General features: G+C 32.1%; 1 protein-coding gene across 18 annotated transcripts in view; it reads right to left on the minus strand.

Moving 5' to 3' along the window:
- LOC130444483 (protein lap4-like) overlaps positions 1-24,043 on the minus strand; it is a 169,688-nt gene extending 145,645 nt beyond the window's left edge. For 14 of the 18 annotated variants that reach the window (XR_008909959.1, XM_056779621.1, XM_056779618.1 and 11 more), the window contains exons 1-2: positions 23,696-24,022; positions 20,908-21,025 (exon numbers count right to left, since the gene is read on the minus strand). Coding sequence is in view for 17 of the 18 variants with exons in the window: in XM_056779621.1 (XP_056635599.1) it covers positions 20,908-21,025; positions 23,696-23,857 (280 nt within the window). In the remaining variant the exon portion in view is untranslated. Of the gene's footprint in view, positions 1-20,907; positions 21,026-23,695 lie in introns of all 18 variants that reach the window. The other 4 variants (XM_056779615.1, XM_056779616.1, XM_056779613.1 and 1 more) reach the window with 1 other exon arrangement.
- Positions 24,044-24,294: the final 251 nt, after the last annotated feature.

The raw sequence follows: 24,294 nt of genomic DNA on the forward strand, positions 1-24,294 counted from the left end.
TATTGGGAAAAACCAATACCTAGATGAGGCATTTGGAATTCTTTCTCGAGACAGCGAAGTGATCAGATCTCGAACAGTGAGGTATCAGCGACGCTACGCTGTTTCCAGAGACTCTGCTCGCGCAACTTAGTTTAATCTTTTGTTTATAAAGTTATCGAAGTTTATTGTGCTACCTCTTCACTATCATCGACGCTAAGACTTTATACCATAGTATTAACGCAATTAGTAAATTGTAAACTAATAAATTTGAAGTTACAGTTGACAAGATCATAATATCCGTATTACATGGTATTTAGGTCATCGACTATCTTGATAAAGGTAAAATCATGAATAATAAATATGGCACGGTGTTTTTGGATGAAATTTGAATAAGAACCAACGTTTTCAAATACAAAATTCAATATATGGATAAAGACCGTGATTAAACTATACATATTGCGCTTTCAATTACTCGATCACCAGAATATTCCCGAAATCTGGCCCCATGGATTCCTGGCTCTTTGCAGACCTTAACATAACGATCTAGAGAAATAATTCCAGAGATTCCAATCTATCTTTTCATAGAAATGGTTTTGAGAATTTTTAAGCGTTGGAGTTTTTAAGCGTTGGAGTATATTTATCACTCTGAGTGGAGGAAAACCGTATTTTCACATATCAATCACGAGATCTATTGAATAAAGTATCTTAAGAAAGCTAGAAGGGTTCAAAGCTCAACTATAAATCATGTAATTGACATGAGGAGAAAAAAATGATATAATTTCTGATGTTTTTTCAACTGATAGGAAACGTATTTGAAATAGTATGAAGATACGTATGCAAATAGTGATGATATGGATCATTGTTGTAGAGTTTTAAGTTAAAGCATAATTACAATTCCAGTAACTACAAATCAGAAGATTCAGACAATACTGAAAAGAAAAACGATGAGGGTGATGGTGAATTAGTAACGAAGACACTTGGCGATCTTTGAATCAAATTCAAGTTGAAACTTAGCAGTTAGTTAGTTAGTAGATAAGAATAATCGAATAACGAAATTTAATCATTTCAATAGATAGAAAACTCATAATGTTGTCCATTGGCAATTTTATGATAAATTGAACGCGTTTTTACACCACAACATTACTAATAACTTCTAGGTAAGCGGATCTACACTGGTTTCTTATCGTGATTTTTACTCCTCAAAATTGGCTAATTGGCTTTCAAAAACTTTGTCTCCCAAGTGCCTCCATTGAAAAACGTCCGAACTCATTATTATATTATATATAGATTATAAATTATTTAACTTCTGATATAGTTGCTGAATCGGTTTCATAAAACTCCTCTGTATATCATCGAATAGTTATTTACCATTTATTACTTGACCAATTTTACAAAAAAAAGCAAGAATTAATCATAAATAACAAACTTTGTATGATACACATCGAATTACGTCATGACAATGTAAAAATAAATGTTATAACATCTGCAAAGTATAAGATGTTTTTCCAACGAGTCCGAACAATACAATGCACGTCAAAAGCCGACATGAAAAGATGAGCTTTTTCCGGTCTTTCAGAATCCGGAAATATGATATAGGCGTATAGGAAATACGGTGGTTAATCCCCATACACTAAACATACTCAGAGTTCCTCTTGTAGTCCGTGAAAGGGCTTCCGGACTGAGAATTCTAACCTAGCTTTTTCAAATTCTTCAGCTTCTTCTCGGCGGATTAGGAACTTATTAAACTTTGTAAAAGCTGTTTTTGCGATTTTCCATTTAACATACATCCAAGGTATTTAAATTTATTGACTTTCTCTATGTTATTTCCAATGATGAGTAATTGAGCTTCGCCGTGTTGTTGTCTGTTTATGACCATTAGTTTGGTTTTATGCGCGTATTTTTCAATTCCAATTTCGTTGATAGAATTGACAAGCTCTTGTAGATCTTCTACGTTGTTGGCTAATGTCGCAGTTCTATTTACTATAAAGCCTTTTTGATGTCCTTTTAATGCCAGCTAAATAATTCGTTCTACGTATGTAAGTTAAATAGCATCCTTGACGGACTTCCCTAAGTATCTGAAGGTGTTCCGTAGTTAGAGAGCCGCTAGTTCTCAGTTCAGCTGTTTGATCAGTCATGTCGAATGGAGTCAAACGTTTATTGGTAGTTTAAACCCGGTAGATTGTTGAATAGTTGAGTTTCTAAAGGCGATAACTTGAAACTCATAACAAGCGCCAGATTGTGTACTTTGTGTAGGTTAAGAGATAGTAAATTCAGTATGAAACAACAAATAAACGTTGTGTAATACGCCACTGCGCGCACTGAAAAACGAAAAATTAATTGATAGCTAGTTTACTGTTCTTTTGCTCTTCAATTGTCGACGTGATGGTATTTTTATTGTTAGATTACTTCCTCTTTTGATATTATTAATAGAATACGTCGGTTATTTTCGTTCTATTCTTTCAAGTATGGATTCCTAACTGTATATTGATAAAGCAGGCCGTCAAATACCAGGATATTTATTTTTGAAATAAGACTTTAAACCATGGATTTCTTTTAAAGGTGAAAAACTTGGAATTTGTGCTAACGGAGCTATTAATATAATTATACACCGTGTTTCAGAATAGCACTCCAATCTCTCGGGAAATGATTCTATAGGTAAATATAAGGAAAAGAGTTGTTATAACAAAACTTTCAAAAACACTTTGTAAGCGAGTTATAGTGAGCGCCCGGATTCCTGAGGTTGTATACATCGTCAGAATTAAATTTTCTGTAAGTTTTTTTTGAAATTTTAATGCATTTATTAGGGATTTAACAAAGTTATTTTACTCCAAGCATATAAAAAATGTACTTTGGAGTTGAGTTTTTTGTATTTTACATCAGTTAACGTAAAAACTATTACAGTTACAGATCTGATACCTATTCTACTACGACCTAGCTACGACCTTTTCCCATCTTTCTGGCAATTTGTAGATCCCATCCCAAAAGAACTGCACTTGGTAGCCAAGAATGAATCAAGTCAATTTTTGATATCTTGCTCTGATGTGAAACGTATTGTAGTGAGGGCGTTCTGCATCGACCGGAACAAATGGTAGTTAGAAGGAGCAAGGTCTGGGCTATAAGGCAGTTCATACGGATAGCGTTCTCCATTGATGGTTTCACCCGGATTTAGCAGCTCATAATACAGCACACCCTTCTGATCCCACCAAATAGAGAGCATAACCTTCGCGCCATGGATATTCGGCTTTACCGTTGAATTGGCTGGTTGGCCGGAATTCACTTATGATTTTTTGCGCTTGTGGTTATCGTAATGGATCCATTTTTCATCACCAGTAATAATCTGATGCAAAAATGACTTTCTTCTGTGGCGTTCCAGCAGCATTTCGGACATGCAAAACCGCCTTTCGACGTCTCTCGGCTTGAGTTCATGTAGAACCCAATTTTCTTGCTTTTGAATCTATCCAGCTGCTTTTAAACGTTTTGAAATGGCTGCTTGAGTGACACCCAAAGATTCTGCGAACTCTTCTTGTGTTTGGCAACAAACTTTATCGAGTAATGCTTCTAGTTCTTCATCTTCAAACCTTTTTGGGTGCCCATCAGCTGGAGCATGTTCACCATAAACTTCCACCAAAATACGATGACTCTCGGCAGCATTTTTCTTCATATAAAATTAATGAAGAACTGTCCGCTAAAACTCATTTTCAGGAACAAAGTTCGACATATTTGAGTGAAAAAAATTTATTGTTGTTAACGATGAAAAGACATTCAATAGCAGTAGCTTTCCAATGCAGGTTCGGAATATTGGAACGATGTAATATCATACAAGTTACTCCATCTCTTATCAAACCGCACGAATTGAATTATAGACCCAAATTTAAATAAAATCGAGGAGTCTTAGAGCCATAATAAACAAATGAACGTCAAGGTCAACTGAAAAATATTGTACTTGGTACGATCGTAAATAGCAAAAATCTTTGGCACATCAGTGACAAGTCTCAAAACTCTTTACACAGAGTTGGCTCGATCCAATTTATTATAGTAGAGCTGGAACGACCACTCGGTCAAGTTGTTTTAAAAAATGTATCAAAATTTGAGTCAAAGTAGAAAGAATATTTTTGAATAAAATTTGTTTAAGATGTAAAAATACAGCATTGGAAAAATGTATAGTAATAAACCAATGGCCAACTTTATGCAAGCAATATTAGAAAATTGTGATTTGGAAAGGTGTGTATTAAGAATAAAATCAATTCAAAAATGTACCGCCTCTTAACAAAAAGGGCAATACTGCTCTGGGTCAACAGGCACCTTTCGTTTGACTTCTGTCCACATTTGAAAACAAACCAAGGCAATTCTTGTTAAATATTGCAGAAACTCTACATCATAATTTCCTTGTCCCCACGCCATTGTTTTCTTGTGAAATGTGATCCAAGTCCATATGTAGTAAGTAATTAAAAAAAACCGGAAGGATATTAAATTTATGAAGACCGGTAAACCAGAAGCCACATCGAGTTAAACAAGATAAACAAGTGTATGCATAACACACCGCAAATAGGACAAGTGTATTTTTATTTGAAGCAAGTTCGTGAGATACCTTAAGAAAAATATATTAATTCGCAGAATACAAATCAAAAAAGGCTGCAATGTCCGCGCGAGGACTTACAGGCTCTTAATTTTTTGAAGATGAAAGGGGATGCACAGTTATAATGAATTCGGAGCGTTCGTTATGTGGAGATGTAAGACTTCTCCGTTGTAATCCAAGAACATTGTTACAACAGGACGGAGCGACTTGACACTCGTCCAATGTATGTATGTCACGAGCTCGGGAAATTTTTTCTCCAGGAGAGATGACGTAAGTCAAGCGGTCTCGATTTAACACCTATAGACTTTTTCCTGTGGGATTATGTCAAATCTAAAATTTACGGACAAATAAAAGAAAATATTAGTCACGAAATGGGATCATCACAGTGAATACCTGCCGAGCCGTCGTAGGTACTTAATTAAATGAATGCCATGAGTGCAACGGTTTACATTTGGACGATTTTAGGACCGATTCATAAACTTGACTTTCTGTTTGCCGTAGCAGTTTGCCAGTGACGTTCGCCGTTTGACGTTTGTAACAAATTCTACACCTTATTAAAAAATTTGACGTTGCTAACGTTAATCTAAAAATTGTTTTTATTCTTTCTGACGTGTTTTTATTTGTAATCCGGTATTTATGGACGATAAATCGACTCAAATCGAGTCCCTTTCCAAGCAGATCTTTTTCTAACCTTTCAAGAAAATCTGAGCAGACACGTTGAGGCAAGAGCTTTTGGTCAGGAGTCAGATTTATTGGCATTAACTTTGCACAAACTTTGGTCATAATCATCCGGATGCTCATTAGACTATCTGCATGCACAATTTGGTTGATTTTGATCAATGTTTCCGGAATTGAAACAACCACATGACGATCTGGGCGTTGGTCATCTTCAGTGCTCTGTCGGCCATCACTAAAGCGCTTACACCACTCAAAAACACACGCGCGACATAGAGAATTTAGTACTTTCAAGAAATAAATTCCCAAACTATGTATTTCAATTTTTTTAACAAACTTACCTTTCTAAAAATTGTTTATCTTTCTTTCGAGACACCAATTATCTCATCACTCCTGATGAGAACCTTTTGGATCTGTTAACTGTACATTAAGTGTCCATTTTTTTTGCTCTATTAACGTATCGTTTCGTATTAACTAATTTCTGTCTTATATTAACGTAACTGTGAAGAATTGTTAGTTACTATTGTATTCTTTAAGACTTATTGTAAACTGAGCGTCCTCTAACGGGAACCAATATCTTACTCAAGTGATTCCATACGTCCCTTAGACACTTAAAGTTCCAATAACTTATCCACTCTAACGATCATAAATATCATTAATTGTAGCATTTGTATACAATAGGATCACCCCAGAGAATGAAGAATTTAAAGCGATTTATTTTGGTATTCGTTTATTTCTTTGAAAGTCGTTAAAATCAGCTTTACCTTAGATCTCGATTTATTTATTTGTATCTATTTCTTGTTCCTATTGGTTATACTTGAAACGTTTCACATTTTTCTTAATCATCATCGTCTATAAAAAGTTGCTTTTGTCTTATAAATTTGGATTCTCTCAAGTAATTTCTATATTAACATTGGAAAGATTAATGTGTTTAATCAAAATATAAAAATGCATTAGTTTAAAAAACTCTCTCAGTTATTTTTATGACTTGGCATTTTTATTTTACGCCCTCTCCGAATTTAAAAACCACCGTCGTTGTTGTAAGACATAATTCATCTGCTGAGCAAATATTTGTTAATTCGTTTTTGGAGGTCGTATTTAACATTCGATCGGATTGCGGGTGGGCGTATTGATGATTTTTTGGAGGTAAAAGCGATTAAACAATATAAATACAACGATCTCCAAGTGTTTTATTAACGAATTGGTTTCGCTATTTTTCGGATTCATATTTTTATACCACTTACCACTGTTACTTAGAAATTTAGTTATTTCTGTTGGATGGAGTTGAATTTCTATACGATATGTCTGGAATTTTTCAAGGTAACTATTTTAAGTAGTTTTCCATTATAATATCCAGATAAATTAATTTCCTTCGTGTCATTAAAATATAAACATAATTTGTTTGTGTAAAACAAGTGTAAATATAATAAAAATATTAAAACAACTTTTCTTGGGTAAAGGTCAGTAAATAAAATTGTAAAAGTTAATTTAACACTTGAAACTTTATTAAATCGCAATTATTATTCAAATTACAAATTTTAAAATGGACAATTAAATCGCTTTTTCAAAATATTTGAACGCATCAACGAGCTTCTTCAGTTGCTTTCGCAATTTTTGATCTGTGGGAATAATAAGAAATCATTTGGTGCTAAACAATGACTGTACGGCGGATGACCCATCAATGTTTTGACTGTTCAAAACTGGTTTTCTTTCGAACTGATGTGTAAAAGCTCGCATTGTCATGATGTATATCATGAATACGTCTTCTGCGATTAGTTTCGACGAGACATGTCCAGTTATTGCGAAAAAACGGGCGACCATATGCTTCGAAGTGCTTCGTGCGCGAACAACTTTGTTTCTGGATTGGATTTGACTCGTTTCGAAAGACCCATACAGTCGATTGTTGTTTACTTTCGGGTTCATATGCATAGATCCACGATTCGTCGCCTGTAATGAACTTATAGACGCGATTAAATTTTCACGGCATTTCTGTGCATCGAGGTTTTCTGTCACAATAACCAGGACCTCTACGAAATTCGTCCTGTAATAAACTATGATTACGATTGATGTCAGAAAACTAGCGAAACACGGTGGTTCGAGATGCTGTTGGTTTAATCCAATTTGAACAATTCAAATAGCACTCGTACGACAAAACTCTCGTACATGTACTCACAATTTAGTAACTTCTATCGCTCGTAATAGCCAATTTATTCCAGAAACATCTAGAACATAGTTCAACTGTTACCCACCATTTCTTTTATAGTTTCCATTACATCAATTTATGACCGGCGTCGTTAGATGGCGTGCGGTTGTCCCCTTAACAATACGTTCAAATAAAAAAGTACAGTATTGGACAAAATTATAGGTATAAAGTGAATTTTCATAGGAAATATTTAACGTACTTTCTTTATTTCAATAGAACGTTGCGATATTATCGTAATAACCATAATTCCTTCACTTTACACGCTCAAAACAAAGTTCAGAATTAAAATGCATATTACATTGACAATTTTGGAGTGAACTTCTTCATATGTTGTTTCATTTGAATATATTTTTTGTAATTGAGGTCGAATTTGAAGACGAAACGTACTGAATTTTCACAGCATTGTTGTCGAGAGGCGATGGAGGCTGAATTTATTCCACTACACTTCTTGATGTTCTCTTTATATTAGCGCTAATTATCGATATATAGGATTCATTTCCATGGCGGTTAAGAGTTTCAAAAACTGCTCTTGTAGAAACTAGAATAGTCGCAGTTAATCTTCTGAAACTGTGGTATGTAATTCCGGATTCGGTAATAGCAAAAATTTCGCTAAATCATTTGTCATTGAACAAATTTTTTCTATTTTTTCGAGCCGTATTGTATATTTGCCATTTTTAGTCAAGAGGCAAAATTGAAATGTTCCATGTCATCATGTCTGTAAGGTGGATAGCTAAACTAGCCTGAAATTAAAACCAAATATTTTTTCAACCATACCTTCACCAGCAAATATTTTATTTGATGCTATTGAAGTATTTTTCAAATTTTTTCATTGATACATGTTTTTGCCAAACTATTACCAACATCGAACGCTTTTTTCTAAATATCTTGAGGCGTATTTTCAAACTCGAAATCTTCATATTCCATTATAATCAATATTTAACAAATTTGAACTGTTTTAGTATGAAAAAAAAAAAAGAGAAAAAAAACATTCCCGTTTGGAAAATTGACAGCAATAATAATGTGTGTTCTGAGTAGGCATAAAAGCAGTTGAGCGAAACAACCAACGACCTTAAGTCAGATGTGAATGAGGCAGCATACGACCTTGAGTCAGATCTTAGTGACACAGCAAACGACCTTGAGTCAGATCTTAGTGAGACAGCAGACCTTGAATCAGATCTTAGTGAGACAGCAAACGACCTTGAGTCAGATCTTAGTGAGACAGCAAACGACCTTGAGTCAGATCTTAGTGAGACAGCAGACGACCTTAAGTCAGATCTCAGTGGGACAGCAGACGACCTTGAGTCAGATGTGAGTGAGACAGCAGACCTTGAGTCAGATCTTAGTGAGACAGCAGACGACCTTGAGTCAGATGTGAGTGAGACCAGCAGACGACTTAGAATCAGAAGTTAACTATGCCGACGACCCCAGCTAGTGGTCCCAGCAACTATCTTCACTTGTAACATATTATACAGAGGGGCAAATGTAATATATAGGCATCTTACGGCATCAAAAAGACGTTCCATCATTATACTGAAGGTAATCACGTGACTATTCGATGGCAAACAAGGCACAGCATTTATACGAAGGGTAGTCACGTGACGATTCAATGCCAAAAAAAAAACACAATAATTACCCGGTTTGATGCCGAAAAAGTAGCGGTGACCAAAAAGTAATTGAGGAAGAAATGCTTTCAGTCGCTCTTTTAAGCTGTTGTTGTTGGGGCACAATGTCCTCATAACGTTTCTGTTAGGAGTTTGGTGATAAAATTAACGAACAATATCCTTATGACATTACTGTTGGTGGCTGAAGATCATCTGCTATTTCGCTCACCTTTGGCTCAAGGTCTTTTACTGTTTTAGACGTCAACATAGAAAACGTGCCGTTTCAATTTGACATGTAACAATTCATAGATTACTTGGGTTATTACAACAAAGGGCTAAATTATTTTATAATAATAAAATAAAAAAATAAAATTATGAAAATACTTATGTTTTTAATGAATATATCGTTGTGAAGTGATCACGAACGAAGTTACCACGGATTACTTCGACAATATCCTGTATACAGAAAAAACTTTAAACTACGAATATATTTTAAAGTGGAATATTACGAAGGATTAAGTTCATGGCAATAACTAATTAAATTATCCTCAGATTACAAATGGTGGAAATAGGACAAACAACCTAGATTTTTCTATACCAGACAGCGCGAAACCATAAATCTGCCAGGAAACATAATTCCTGTTGACACTTAATATTAATATTTTGATATTTTTGTCAGTGGACTTGAAATATACATCGTTTCATTCTAATGAATGCCTATCTTATCATTATTAAATTATTGCTCTATTCACTGTAATAGAAAGTTGAAACTAGGAATTTTAACCTGTCGCAAAACCAACATTAACAATTTTCCGTCATCTACGTTAACTGTATATTTCCGTTAAAATTACCGAATGAAATTTTCCTTTAAATAATATCGACGTATTTATAAATTGATATTGGCAAGATTAGTTACGTAGCGTATCAATAAAAATATAAAAGCGATACGTGAAAACAATTCGCAATAAATTTACAGGAACGTAAATGAGAAATATTTATTTCAAGATAATCTGTGTGATTCATATTTATTATCGGTAAACACGAGACTTCAAACGTTGTTGATATGCTGATTCCGGGACTGATGAACGCAATATTTTAATAAAATAAAGGCCGTTTGATATGATGCAATACAAGGTGCGATGCAACGCAAGACGCAATATTTCTTGACCAAAAGCATGCGCAGATGAAGTACATCTGATGGTTTCATGCAAGATTTTGACATTATCGGTTTTGTGCCGTTTTTAATGCATACAAGTTACAATCTATTTATCTTTGGATGAACAGATCAGCTGACTTTCGTAAAACTTAGTTTCGTTATTTTCATTGTTAAACTATGTACAAAATATTAGATAAAATTTGAGGTTAGGTTACTTGTACGTTGTATTGCATTATGTCAAGCGACCTTAAGAAAAATTAAAGTTTTCAACAGTTCTTATTTCCTACAAAAAAGACTCCTGCATTATCTATTGTTTAGCTTAATACAATGAGAGACTCGTTAATAAGATATTAGTTTCTTTAACGAGATGTGGATAGTACATAACGACTGTAAAGTACTAATTTGAGTCCGGAAAATGGCACTTTATGGTATCCTTGTACTTTACAGTACTGTCAAATTCTCTTAATCCCGTTTGAAATAATTAGAAATGAAAAATCAATTAACATAAATAAAAAAACTTTTATTCTAATTTATGAATGTTAACAGTAATGGTGCAACCACTGTTATGGTGGGTCCACACGATACAAACTTCCATAAGATTCTATAGATATTTGTCTGTGCAAACTAGACAGTACAGACAAATGTCGGTGCGATCCAAATGTCGGTGCGATCCAAAAGTCGGAGTATGCATGTATATTTTGTCTAGTCTGCACAGATAAAATTCTATAGAATTTTATGGAAGTTCGTATCGTGTGGACCCACCATAAGTCTGCGTATTTACCGTAGCTAAGAAATTTAAATTGTATTTTCGAATAAAAAGTCTGTACACACATTCTATCCAAATGTTTGGGTAAAATTTTTTACTCCGACTTCGTAGTCTGTACGAACAAAAGTCTGTATCGTGTGGACCCACCATTACTAGAAACAACTAACATCATATTTCTCTCAGCGCTTTTTACCTCGTTTTTCGGACGCCAGGCACATTTAGAAAACATTTCGTGCATCTAGCGCACACTACCTGTGTCGAATCCGAAAGATCGTTCGACGAGAAAATTTGATCTGACGCAGTGAGTCCTTGAGATGGACAGTCATACGAATTTTGAATAATTACACTGGTCGACAAAAAAATTTTTGTAGTAACATGAGCTTGTACAAATACGAAAGTATGAAAAAAATAATTGTATCACGTAAGGTTTTTCAGTTACATTTATAGAACCATATTCATTGAAAAAAATATTTAATATTTATTAAAAAAATAATTTCACGTTTTTTAAATCGTATATATTGACAATATATATATATATAGTTTATATCTAATAAATATGCCTCACATCTATTATAAACAAACACTTTAAAAAAATTACTTTAAATATTAATTAGCTCTACTTTTATGAGGGGTTGCCCTTTCCCTTTTTAAAAACCAACAGTAATAACCCATTATGGCCCGATCCCATCGTCCTTGATACAGAATTTCCATTGTTCTAATATCTTAGTGGAACCTTTCACTCTGCAAATCACTGACAGCTTCCAAATTTTGGGAAAAAATGTCAGATGGGAATGGAGGAAATGAATTTTCAATGAAATTCGAGCACCAGGGGATTTGTATGCGTCTAGAAGTTCATCAACTAATTGTTGGTAATTTGGATCTATATTGTTGCTCAAAAAATTCCTTCACTACACTAATAAATGCCTTCCATGCTCTAAGTTCCTTCCCGGTGAGCTTTTTTGCTAAATTGTCATCGTCCAGCAATTTTCTTATTCGTGGCCCAATAAAAATACCTTCCTTTAATTTGGCATCACTCAACTGGTGAAGGTATTTGAATCCATCATCCTCTTCATCCATAGCTTTCATTAGTTTTTCATTAATATGAAGGGGGAGGTAGAAAGACATTTTTGAGATCTACAAGGGGTATAAACTCAACATTTTTAGATCCCGCTTGAAACTCACTTCTTGCTTGCCAATTTTTTTACACTGTGTCGATCTACTGCACGACTGTTCCGTAGACAAAGACAATGTTTCGTAAACCCTCCCTGAAGTTCCATTAAAATACCGGGAAAATTCTGTCCACCATATTCTGTTTTCCTTATCGATTACCTCGAACTTAACCAGATCAACAACTCAAATCGTTATTGCGTCACTTTGACAGGGTTAAGCGAACCCACTCAACACTGCAAAGCAACGTAAGAATTGTTGATATAAAGATGGAAGTGCACAGACCTATGTTCTACCAAGAAAGATAAAAAAAGTGGGTTTTGAATTTTGATAAACACCTAATTAAACTTGATTAATAAGTTTTTGTATTTTGTGTCTCTTGTTAATAAATACTTCGTTTATATGACTTTTTTTAACGACAGTTATCTTGCGATTAAAAAAATATTACTATCGAAGTCTCTAATTCTTAATGACTAATTATGTGATTTAAAAAACTGTACGAAGCTAGTTACGAGTATTTTCATTAGCTTTTATTGGGGATTCGCTGATTGCGTATAGAAGACTGTAAAAAAATGGCTCCTAAATGATCTCAAACCGGAATTACGACTTTGAAAGCAAAGGATTCGTGTGGGTGAATTGGAATGAAAAGAAAAATGTAATAAGTCATTGAGCCTCCGACTTCGACCGAGATTCCATTGTGCTGGTAATGATATCGTTAAGGGAGCATTGTGCTCTTTCATATCTAGATTCAGATTACTAGAGATGGAACTTACGAGATATTTTCTTCCTAACTTAACGTTATGGCGTTCCCGGGATGTTTATGTCCTTCAATGGGGATCTGATCGATAAAATGATGACAATAATTTGAAAATTATAAGGAAATTTTTAAAAGTAAACTAAAGAGCCATTTATATATTTTATAATACTGGATAAAAGCTCTTTGAAACAACATCAATTTTATAAGAATCGGCTAAGCAAAATTGGACTCTTATTTGAAGAGATAAACTAAACTTTGTAAAATGGGAAATGCGCAGAATTTCTGAGAGAGAGATTCGTTGGATAGAATTGGTGCAATAAGGAAAATTTTAATAAGAGGAGGGTTTATTAGAGTGTTGGAGTGGGCCCCGATAAAGGAGTTGCTCCTCTGCTGGGCTGGGTTGAGGTGGTTGCGTGGGATTGTTTTTTCTAACTTTTCGGAAGGAGGAAAAGCGGATATTTAGGATTTTTGGTTAGAAGAAAACAAAAAGAGAGCCTGCAAGTCTTTTTATTTTCTTTTTGATTTTTGCAGCACCGACGATCGACGAAGAGTGTGTGGGGTGGGTTTTATGTGATGGATATGGAAGAATTATCAAGATTTCAGGGAGGTTATCGACCATTGTTGCTAGCAGCCTAAGGGGCGGATAAAGAAGTTTCCTTTTGAGTTGGGCTGCATATTGTTGATCCAGAGGATGAGAAGGGTTTCTTTGGCAGCGGAGTTATTTGATTCTAAGGTATGAGTCACACAGCGAGGTCATTTAGGCGGCTAGGGATGAGGATTATATGTATATGTATTGACATAAATGGTGTTGCTAGGGCTGAATCTATACTTGTATTGGCGCAGAATTTGTTGAAGAATTATTTATATTTTTTACATTTTCGAATTAACCCTCTAGTGGTAGAGACGTGAAATTGATTTCAACGTGTTTCTCGGGGTCATTTTTGTTATTTTTTTTCCTGAAGCTGTAATAGGATCCGTTTTGGATATATGGGCGACGGCCGTTCTTAGTTGCTCACCCGGTACATACCGGTCACTATATGTTTATATTTCCTTTCTTTATTATTTCCTCTCCCATTATATTTAGTAGGTTTACGACGAAATTAAAAAAAAAACAAAGAAAATATGACTAACATAAAGGTGCGGTTTAAAAACAAAATAAATCATATACGAGGTCTGGCTATTAAATAACGAGACTGGTTACGCGCACAAGATAGAGAATTGTCCCCGTAGGTCTCTTGCAACAATTTATAGCACTCAGACGGGAGTTATTTGATAGCCAGACCTCTTAAACTCAAACCTGATACAAATTTTAACGTATTGTATTGAATATAAGAACTAACCGTTATTTTTTTGGAAAATTTGGAATAATGCATTGCATATATTGCATAGAATAATGCAATTTTCTTGCAGATATGATGTTAAGACTACAAGGTGCGCTAATGAGCACCAGCTGGGAAGCGGCCAATGAGAATTCGCTCCCAAAGAGATGCGCAGAACGAATCGAAAATGACCCCTGGGGAAGAACACACCTTGTAGTTTTTACATCATACTTGCAGATTAAAATGTCTAAAACAAACATTCTCAATAAATATACGATTGTCTTCACTATTTCTTTCCACTACATATTATTCGGCTGTCGTATGTGGAAATAGAAAAAAGCAAGAAAAAAATTTATTTTTCATAAGCGGTTCTTAATTCTAACGGAAGTATTTCCCATCTCTAAAAGAATACGACAAGGCCGAACGACTTTCTTGTCGCTATAAAGGTATAGGAATCGCAAACCACGGCACAGATATTCATGAGTAGTCGGTAATAAAATAAAGAGTAATAATGTTGTTATCAATTTTTTTACCTCAATATTTGCATTTTTTTATTTTCAAGATATCAAGAGCCATTACGTTTGTGAAACAAAGTAAACATCAAATTAGTCAGCTACATTATCAAAACATTAAATCAATCGAATGCAATGCAATAATTTTTATATCATACATTCTTCTTTTGTATTTTCTATTATCGTAATATGTGAATGCTTCAGCTTTTGCCTTAATCCATAGAATTCAAAGTAAAGAAAGTGTGTGTTGCTATTAAGGGAGAAAAAGTGAGCGTGCGCCACGACTGTCAGCTGTTTAGCCTGAAGACTATTCTTTCGAATGCGATGTCTGCTGTGTCCGTAGACAAACCAGTGTAGCCGTTGTCTTCGTTTGCATAGTGTTTTCTTGTTTTGTCGTAAAAAATGATCTACCAGCCAATTCTTGTCACATTTCATTACTACTGAAACAAGTTATGACAATGGATGTTTGACGCGTCCACGTGCTTTTTAGTGCTGTAAGCGTTTTTAAGATGGCCGAGAAAATGTTGAAGATGATCCACGTTCGTGTCGTCAAATGATGAATATATCGATTAAATCGATAATCTTGTTCGATTTGACCATCGACTTTTTGCGATTTCTGGATCTATTGGAATTGACAAAGAATGTGTATGACAAATTTCAACGAGCGAAAAATATTTGTATAGATACTTGCTATTGAAAATGTCTCGACCAACCAATGAAAAGGTAATATCTCTTTGTTTAACAGTTACAGCTTTATAAACAATTGAATTGTTTACAAAAAAATTTATGGACCAGAGTTGGGCTCTGCACCCACGAAAAATCGAACCCAGGCATCAAAAAACATAGTGAAAAACTCTAAAACTTAACAATGAATGTTTAGCAAAACAAAGGAAGAAATCATTTTGGTGAGACATAAAATAAAGCGTAAGGAAACAATTTATCATATATGAATTATGTAATAAGGATGGCATTACTTTATTTACTTTCAAAAAACGTATCCGAAGCGATGATATTAATGTATTATTTATAACAGTTTTATTTGCAATTGCTGCAGGTGTGTTCTTGTTAATGTTTACCGTTATTAACAAAACTTTTAAAGCAACATGGAAATTCTGATATCTACAAGAATTTAATTATACAAGTTTTCGAATTAATCTGGAATTAATCACGATATGTTAACAAAGAACTAATTTCCAATTTTCTCATATTATTTTAACGCATTGGCATACATTTGGTGAAGTTTTATTATCGCAATTATCCTATTTTAGAGTATCTTCATAATGAAAAACTATATTAACATCAGACACAGAAAACAGATAGCAGTTCGTGAGAATTAAGTCGAGTCAATTAAAACTGTTAAGGTATTGACAAAAATAAGCCAGTGAGTTTCGCATGGGAACATTCGCTACCCAACAATGTTGTACATAAATGTGTTAACGATACCTAAAGTAAAAACAATCGAATATTCAAATACAAGAAATTCAGTAAATCAAAGGATCATGTGATTAAGATCTTGAATAGTTGACGGTGTGAAATTTGGTTTTGATTATAGGAAAAGAACGACAGAGGCGAAAGTTTCCAATGCATGGTCTTAGGAGGACCGACATTGAAGTATTTCCAACGATACTAACTCCTTAAAACTGACAGGACTATGGGCAAAGTTGCCCAAAATATCGACAACAATGCTAAATCTAAACTGAAAGTAAATTTGTTGCTGTCTGCTGATTATAATTTTTTCAATCATAATTATAACTAGTCGTGGCAACTTCCAGTATTTCCATAATAAATTTTCCTTTATACCAAGTAGCATCCATGAGGAGTTTGTTGGGCCAAAAATTTCTGTTTACACTTTAACTTAATACCAAAATTGGTACTCTGTGTGAGACTGTTGAGAGCTTTAAGTAATGGTAAGTAGAAGTCGCTCTGCACTATATCGGTTCTTATTCGAAACACCCTGTATATAAACAAGGGTTTGGTTGTAAACTTGGGTATATAGGCATTGAGTTATAATGTACTATATAGTTTTAGCCTTGATAAAGGTCAAAAAATAGATTTTTCAAAATTAACTTTTAATATTGTGCACTTGATTACAATAATATACAATAATAAAAAATCACAAGATTTGCTGAATACTTATAAAAGAAAACTGGAAACAAAAAAGAGAAAAATCCTTGAAGATTCTCAATAACAGCTTGCAGCAGTAGAGCAAGAATTTGTTTAATTAAAAAAATAACTTTTGTATTTTTCAAAATAAATAGTCATCATCATAAAAGTGTATTAAATTCATGAAATTTTAATTGGGAAAATGTGAAAACTAACCCAAAAAAAAACCGAGAGAAAGACGAGATTTTAATTTTCAATTTTTACTTTACTATATTATTTCTTATAAAATATTGGAAATTTTATACTTTCGCGTTTCCATAAACAAATTATCTCTGTTTACTTTCAGTCTCTGAAGACGATAACTTGGTTATCGAAACGCATGTGAGACAATGTAATTGTGAGTGTTGGTGTAAACAGTGTGTTCACTATGAATATCACCAACGGTCCAGAAATTCTAGCCTAGTATAGAAATAAAAATTTTGGTTATTCTATACTTTCGCGATTCCCTCGTTTTTGGCTGTAAAAAGAAAATCGAAAAATCTTGGAAATATATAAATTGGATAATATGGAAATTATCTCACCTGTAGATTTCATATGATTTTATGACTTTAAATGTGATTTTAAACGCACTTCTTATATCTACTATTATCTATTATCTACTTATATAATCGTTCATAACTTTTTTACAAAGTATCCAACGCAGTTCAAATATTTTTTTGTTAATCTACACAGAAAAAACGAACATTTTGGAAAAAAAAAATTAAAAATGTTTGTTTATTTATTTTTTATATGACTTAAAGATTTCATATGATTTTCGCACTTGTTATCATAAACGTTCTAGAAAATCGAAAAATCATCTGATTTCGATTAATTTTTTTTAAAATCTCCATTTTTACGGTGGATTTATGTGAAAAAATATAGGAAATATCTCACTTTAAGATTTTATACGGTTTTATGACTTTGAATTCTCTTTAACGGTCAACCTTAATGAGACACCAGTTTTTTAATGGTGAAAATTTTCAATTTTTCAAAATTAACTTTTAATATCGTACACTTGATCACAATAAGGGGTTTTAAGAATGTTTTTGTTCATATAATTTTAATGATTACTTAATGAAAAAGGTACAAAGGATAATATGTGAAAAAAGATCAATTTTAAAAGAAATTGTTATTATTTTTAATTGTAAAAACACGATAAATCAACATTTTTGTATAATTTTTTCTCAATTTGTTCGTTTTTTTTTGTGTAGATAATGAGAAAAAAATATAACAACTTTATTTGGTTATTTGGAAAAAAGTTTACAACAATTATACGTGATAAGTGCATTTCCATGAACATAAAGTCCTGAAATCAATTTAAGTATTCATTTTTTTAATTCCAATAATTTTTTTCGTAAACCTGCCGCAAAAACGAAGATTTAAAAAAAATCGTGGAAATCGGATGATTTTTCGATTTTCTAGACCCAAAAAACGAAGAGACCGCGAAAGTATAAAATTACCAAAGTTTCTGGTGACTGTTACATCTTGTAAAACATGAATTTTAATGAACAAAGTTCTCCTCAAAACACGAGAATCTATCAAACTAAATTACGCAGCTTTTTCTAATTTTTAGAATATTCAAATGACAGATTGGCAGGACCAATAGATCCTTCCACATTCTATCACGTAATTTTTCCTACGTAACGTTATATCCTTCTTTTTTAATAATTATTAAAAAAAAATTAAAAACCAATTCTGTACCAAACATAATATAATAACTGTATACATTCCTCTGTAATTTTTTGCATAATTTATTATTTGCGACATCATCCTGTTGTGTAAATAAAAATGTCATCATGTAGGAATGTGATACGCCTACTTTATTTACTAAACACTTCTTAATAGTGGGGATATCCGTCTGGTGTTTTTATACTCGTGAAATATATTAACCAATAAAATTCTTGATTACTTTTTAATTTAAACAAAACGAAGTAGGATGAAGTATATCTGATTTTGTTTCAAGGAGTTACCTCGATTTTTTTTTTGAATTAATGCTCAACTGAATATTGGGGTTTTTTCAAATTTAGTCGACAAATATACTAATTTTTAAATATTCATGAGTCCCTTTCAATATCATCGTTGTCTAAGAAGAATTTAATAATAAATTTGAAATTTTACGTAATCAGAAACAAGATATTTTGGTAATTTTATACTTTATCTTTTTTTGCTCTAGAACATCGCAAAATCTTTCGATTTCAATGAATTTTTTTTTAAATTTTCGTTTTTACGGAGGATTTATGAAAAAAATTATGGAAATAAAAAAAATGAATAGTTACATTGATTTCAGGGCTTTAAATGTTCATGAAAATGCGCTCATTTACGTATAATTCTTGATAACTTTTTTCAAAATATTCAAATGAAGTTGTTATACTTTTTTTTCATAATCTATACAAAAAACGAACAAATTGAAAAAGAAATTATACAAAAATTTTTTCACATATTATCCTTTGTACCTTTTTCATTAAGTAATCATTAAAATTATATGAACAAAAACATTCTTAAAACCCCTTATTGTGATCAAGTGTACGATATTAAAAGTTAATTTTGAAAAATTGAAAATTTTCACCATGAAAAAACTGGTATCTTACTAAGGTTGACTGTTAAAGAGAATTTAAAGTCATAAAACCGTATAAAATCTTAAAGTGACATATTTTCTATATTTTTTCACATAAATCCGCCGTAAAAACGGAGATTTTAAAAAAAATTAATCGAAATCAGATGATTTTTCGATTTTCTAGATCGTTTATGATAACATTTAAAGTGCGAAAACCATATGAAATCTTTAAGTCATATAAAAAATGAATAAACAAACAATTTTAATTTTTTTTCCAAAATGTTCGTTTTTTCTGTGTAGATTAACAAAAAAATATTTGAACTGCGTTGGATACTTTGTAAAAAAGTTATGAACGATTATATGTGAAGAAGTGCGTTTGTAATTACATTTAAAGTCATAAAATTATATAAAATCTCCAGGTGAGATAATTTCCATATTTTTTTTTTCATAAATACGAAGATTTAAAGAAAACATGTATGGAAATCAGATGATTTTTTTCATTTTCTAAATGCTAAAAACGAGGGAACCGCGAAAGTATAAAATTTCCAATATTTTATAAGAAATAATATAGTACAGTAAAAATTGAAAATTAAAATCTCGTCTTTCTCTCGGTTTTTTTTGGGTTAGTTTTCACATTTCCCCAATTAAAATTTCATGAATTTAATACACTATTATGATGATGACTATTTATTTTGAAAAATGCAAAAGTTATTTCTTTAATTTAACAAATTCTTGCTCTACTGCTGCAAGCTTTTATTGAGAATCTTCAAGGACTTTTCTCTTTTTTGTTTCCAGTTTTCTTTTATAAGTATTCAGCAATATCTTGAATAGGCAATCCTCATAGAGAGTATCATAGATTTTGAAATACCTACATTTTTTAGTCCACCAAATTTTGTAGAGAATCGTACACTAATCTTTGATTCCTACGTGAATTTTATTTTACATTTTCAACCAAAATCTCCTCATAGATAGAAAATACTCCCTCGGCTGTCGCATTGCCGTGAGAAAGTATTAGAAGAAATTTTAAACTACTGTTTTCTATAATTTCCATCCAAAAATTATCCACTCTACCACATCTGGAATAGTTTTTCATCTTATTTAGAGTGATGTCAGGATAATATCTCTAAAAGCCCTGCCCGCTTCCTCCAATGTAGTGGCATTGCATCTGTTTGCAGTCAACAAAACATCAAATGCCCGTCTCAATCAATTGTGGTTGTATAGACACCCCCATGGGTCGTCATAATATACATACACTGATTTTTACCCATCCACGACAAATTACTTAACAATGAATTAAAACAAAAATATAAATAAATTTGACTGTGATTACACCATAACTTTATAACCGATATTTCATTTATTCAAATTGGTAATACACGTGGCAACGTTGTTTGAAGATACCTTAGTATATGATTACTCGATGCAATAACAAAAACAGGTTCTATACAAGCTTACATTAGTACGAGTTTATAATTTATTGATGATATCTCGTCAACTTACCATTTCTGGAAACGTCCAATTCGACGAGGTGTTCGAAATTTTGAATATCTGACGGCAAATTGTTGATTTCATTATCACTTAAACCGAGTTTACGGAGTCTCTGTAGTCGAAAAAAGTTCTGTAACAATTATTTTAACGTTAACAAATATGTATTTGATATAAACACACATAACCAATGCACTTCTAGGTTATGTCTGTCACATCACTATTTGACCCAATAGGGCATTCCAACATGCTGACAAAATGAAAACAGTATGACTGCTAGAAGAACAAAGAAAGAATATTTTCAATTTTGTATGGTTTTGTTACTTGTTTCGGATTTTTAGTTGGAAGAATTTAATATTTTTATTAAAGTAGTTTCTTTAAAACTAAAGTATGACACCCATGTGAAGTTATCCACGGATTTCTACCATGAATATTTTTTTACAAAGTAAACTGAAAAATGTTAAAAAGGGAGACATATAATGACATCATAATAGGCTACATAATTTTACAACTAAAAATTAAAGATTAAGTAAGACAAGACGCGAAAAATTTTTTCAACTATTACAATCAAAAAACGAAAAATTGTAATGTAAAAATTTTTTATAAAGCAAAAAAATTCATGAGTTTACTGCATGGTTTGTTTCCGAATCAAAGCCCCACAAGTTTTTCAAATGTTCTACGACCATTATGAAGGATACTTCAAAATATTTTTTCTTTATCAAAATATTTTGATAAAGAAAAAATATTATTAAAAAAACATAATTTGAACTTTGTCACAGTTTACATAAATATTTTTTCAATTAATTTAATTTCAATCAACAATCAGAATCACAATTTTGGTAATTTTTTTATTCTGCGGATGTGTTTTGTGTGTGTACAGACACTTATTCGATACTTACTCATTTCATTCTTTTTCTGAATCATCCTCAGATATTTATTTATTGAAAAAAAAATGAGATATCACAGAATCAATCAGTACAGAGGCTGTTTCAAAATCATTATAATGGATCTCAATCAATTTTGGTTATATACACACACCACCATGGGACATCATATTACACTGATTATAACCCAAAAGTAGAGATTTTAGTAGGACATTTTGGTGATTTTCTATTCTGTAGAGGTGTTGTGTGTGTGTATGTGTGTACAGACACTTACTTAATAAAAAAAAAATAAAAGACATGCTTGAAGTTCATTTATCCTTTTCCAAGAATCATCCCCATATATTCATTTACTAAAAAAATGAGATCTCACAGAATCAATCAGTACAGAGAAGGTAGTGGAGAGACTATATAGACAAAATTCCAAATCAACAATTAGTGAAATTGGTAAAGAGATATGAACAAACCCCACTCGATTTTGTTCATGGCATATTTCTAGTTATTTTTTGTCTCCTCGAAAGGTATATACTTTTGATCCATTTATTTCAAGCTTTTTGGGGGATTTCATCATCATAGTGAATACACAGCCAGAAAAAATAGTGAATTGTAGAATATTCTAAATATATTGTATACAGGCGGCAATGGGAAATATCGATAAATTAAAATTTGATCAGTACCTGGCCTAAATTCGACTAAAAACAATGGAATCCCTTTGAAATAAGATTATGAGATGACAATGTCACTAGTAGTATATAAATTAATATGACATACAACAAAATATCGATTGAATTCCATTTAGAATATTCTAAATATATTATATACAAGTGGTTGTCGAAAATATTATCGATAAATTAAAATTTTATTAGTACCTGGCCTAAATTCGACTAAAAACAAAGTAATCCCTTCGAAACAAGATTATGAGACGACTATGTCCCTAGTAATATTCATTTTTTTATGACACACAACAAAAAGTGATTGAATTCCATTCTAGAATATTCTCAGAAAAATTAAGTGTTAGCCTTTGAAATATTTTAATAAATAACAATAAACATTACAAGTAAATCTAAGAAAAATAGGGAGAAAATTATCAATTATAGAGCTACCTGGAGTAAAAATAACTGATTTTAAAAATGGTCTATGGTGTTGCTACTTATCATATGGAACATATTTTCATTGACATACTTAGTAACAGTGATTCCAGTTACCTCAATGTTTCAAAAACTGCTGACAAATTTCTGGAAAGAATAGTCATACCTAGGTTGTGTTTGATAGTGAATTACCAGGAATAAGAATAAATCAGCAATTACTTATCAAATGTTGGGTATATTTAGTTCCATCATTTTTAATGCATGAATAAACTAATAAATAAACACATGACCTAAATTGAAAATTAGATACTTTTTGATTTCTCAAATTATATAAACATTAATATTTATACTAATTATAAATACTATTCTACAAGTATCAAATTTTTTTCTGTAACTGAATTATATTTTCCACATATATTCTTACTCAATGTCACAATTAGTTTTTAAAAAATCGGTTAACTTGATAAAATCTGTAACTTGTGATATAATACATTTGTTTAAACTGCCTACTTTATGAATGTAGGTTAAAATTAAACGGAAATTGATTAGGATATAAAAACAATATTTTAGCTTGTATCTTCCAAAAATATTTACCTTCATGACCTCTTTTTCTAATTACATTAAAATAATTACAACATAAGAACAAGCAATAATAACTGTTGATTAAATACAGGTTTCAGTAATGTAAAACAATTAGTAACAATCATTTTACAATAATATGTATATAATTATTGATTCATTCATTTATACGTGAAATAAATATGAGATAAAAATCTTTTGAACGAATATTAACCAAAAAACAAAACTACTTCGGAAAGAGATGGGTTCAATTACCTTTGGGAGAACTTGTATTCTATTCGCGTCTAAAAGTAACTCTTCTAGACTCCTAGAGTATCTCAAAATTTCCTCCGGAACATTTATTAAAGAACAATGTCTTTTATCAACAGTTTCCACTTGCCTATTACAGCCTTTAAAAATAGGTATACACCGAAACATGTCTACAATAACTCAACGCACATTATTTCGAAACTAACACTCACAAAAAAAATTCACTCTAGATTTCATGTATATACATTTTTTGATAAAACACGATTTTTTTGTTACATTTACCGAAACATCGCTGAACACTTCTCACAACACAGCAATCATACGAGCATGAAGCACCACTCCCGCACTGATAAATGAAAAAACCCTAACTTCTCTAATAACCAGTAAAATAATACCCCTGAAACATTACCAACCTAACCCTGTTTGATTAAAATGTCTATTCCTGACATAACCATTTATGCACAATATCTTCAATTTGAAGGATTATTTGCTATTTAAAATAATTTATGAAATAATTATTCGACTCGTGAGTAATTGAATAATAGAAACAACAATTTTGGGGTTATAAAGACAACATTGTTCAATGTACAAAGCTATTGGTAATC

Source organism: Diorhabda sublineata, chromosome 5 (genome assembly GCF_026230105.1).
Source record: "Diorhabda sublineata isolate icDioSubl1.1 chromosome 5, icDioSubl1.1, whole genome shotgun sequence".
NCBI classification, from domain to species: domain Eukaryota; kingdom Metazoa; phylum Arthropoda; class Insecta; order Coleoptera; family Chrysomelidae; genus Diorhabda; species Diorhabda sublineata.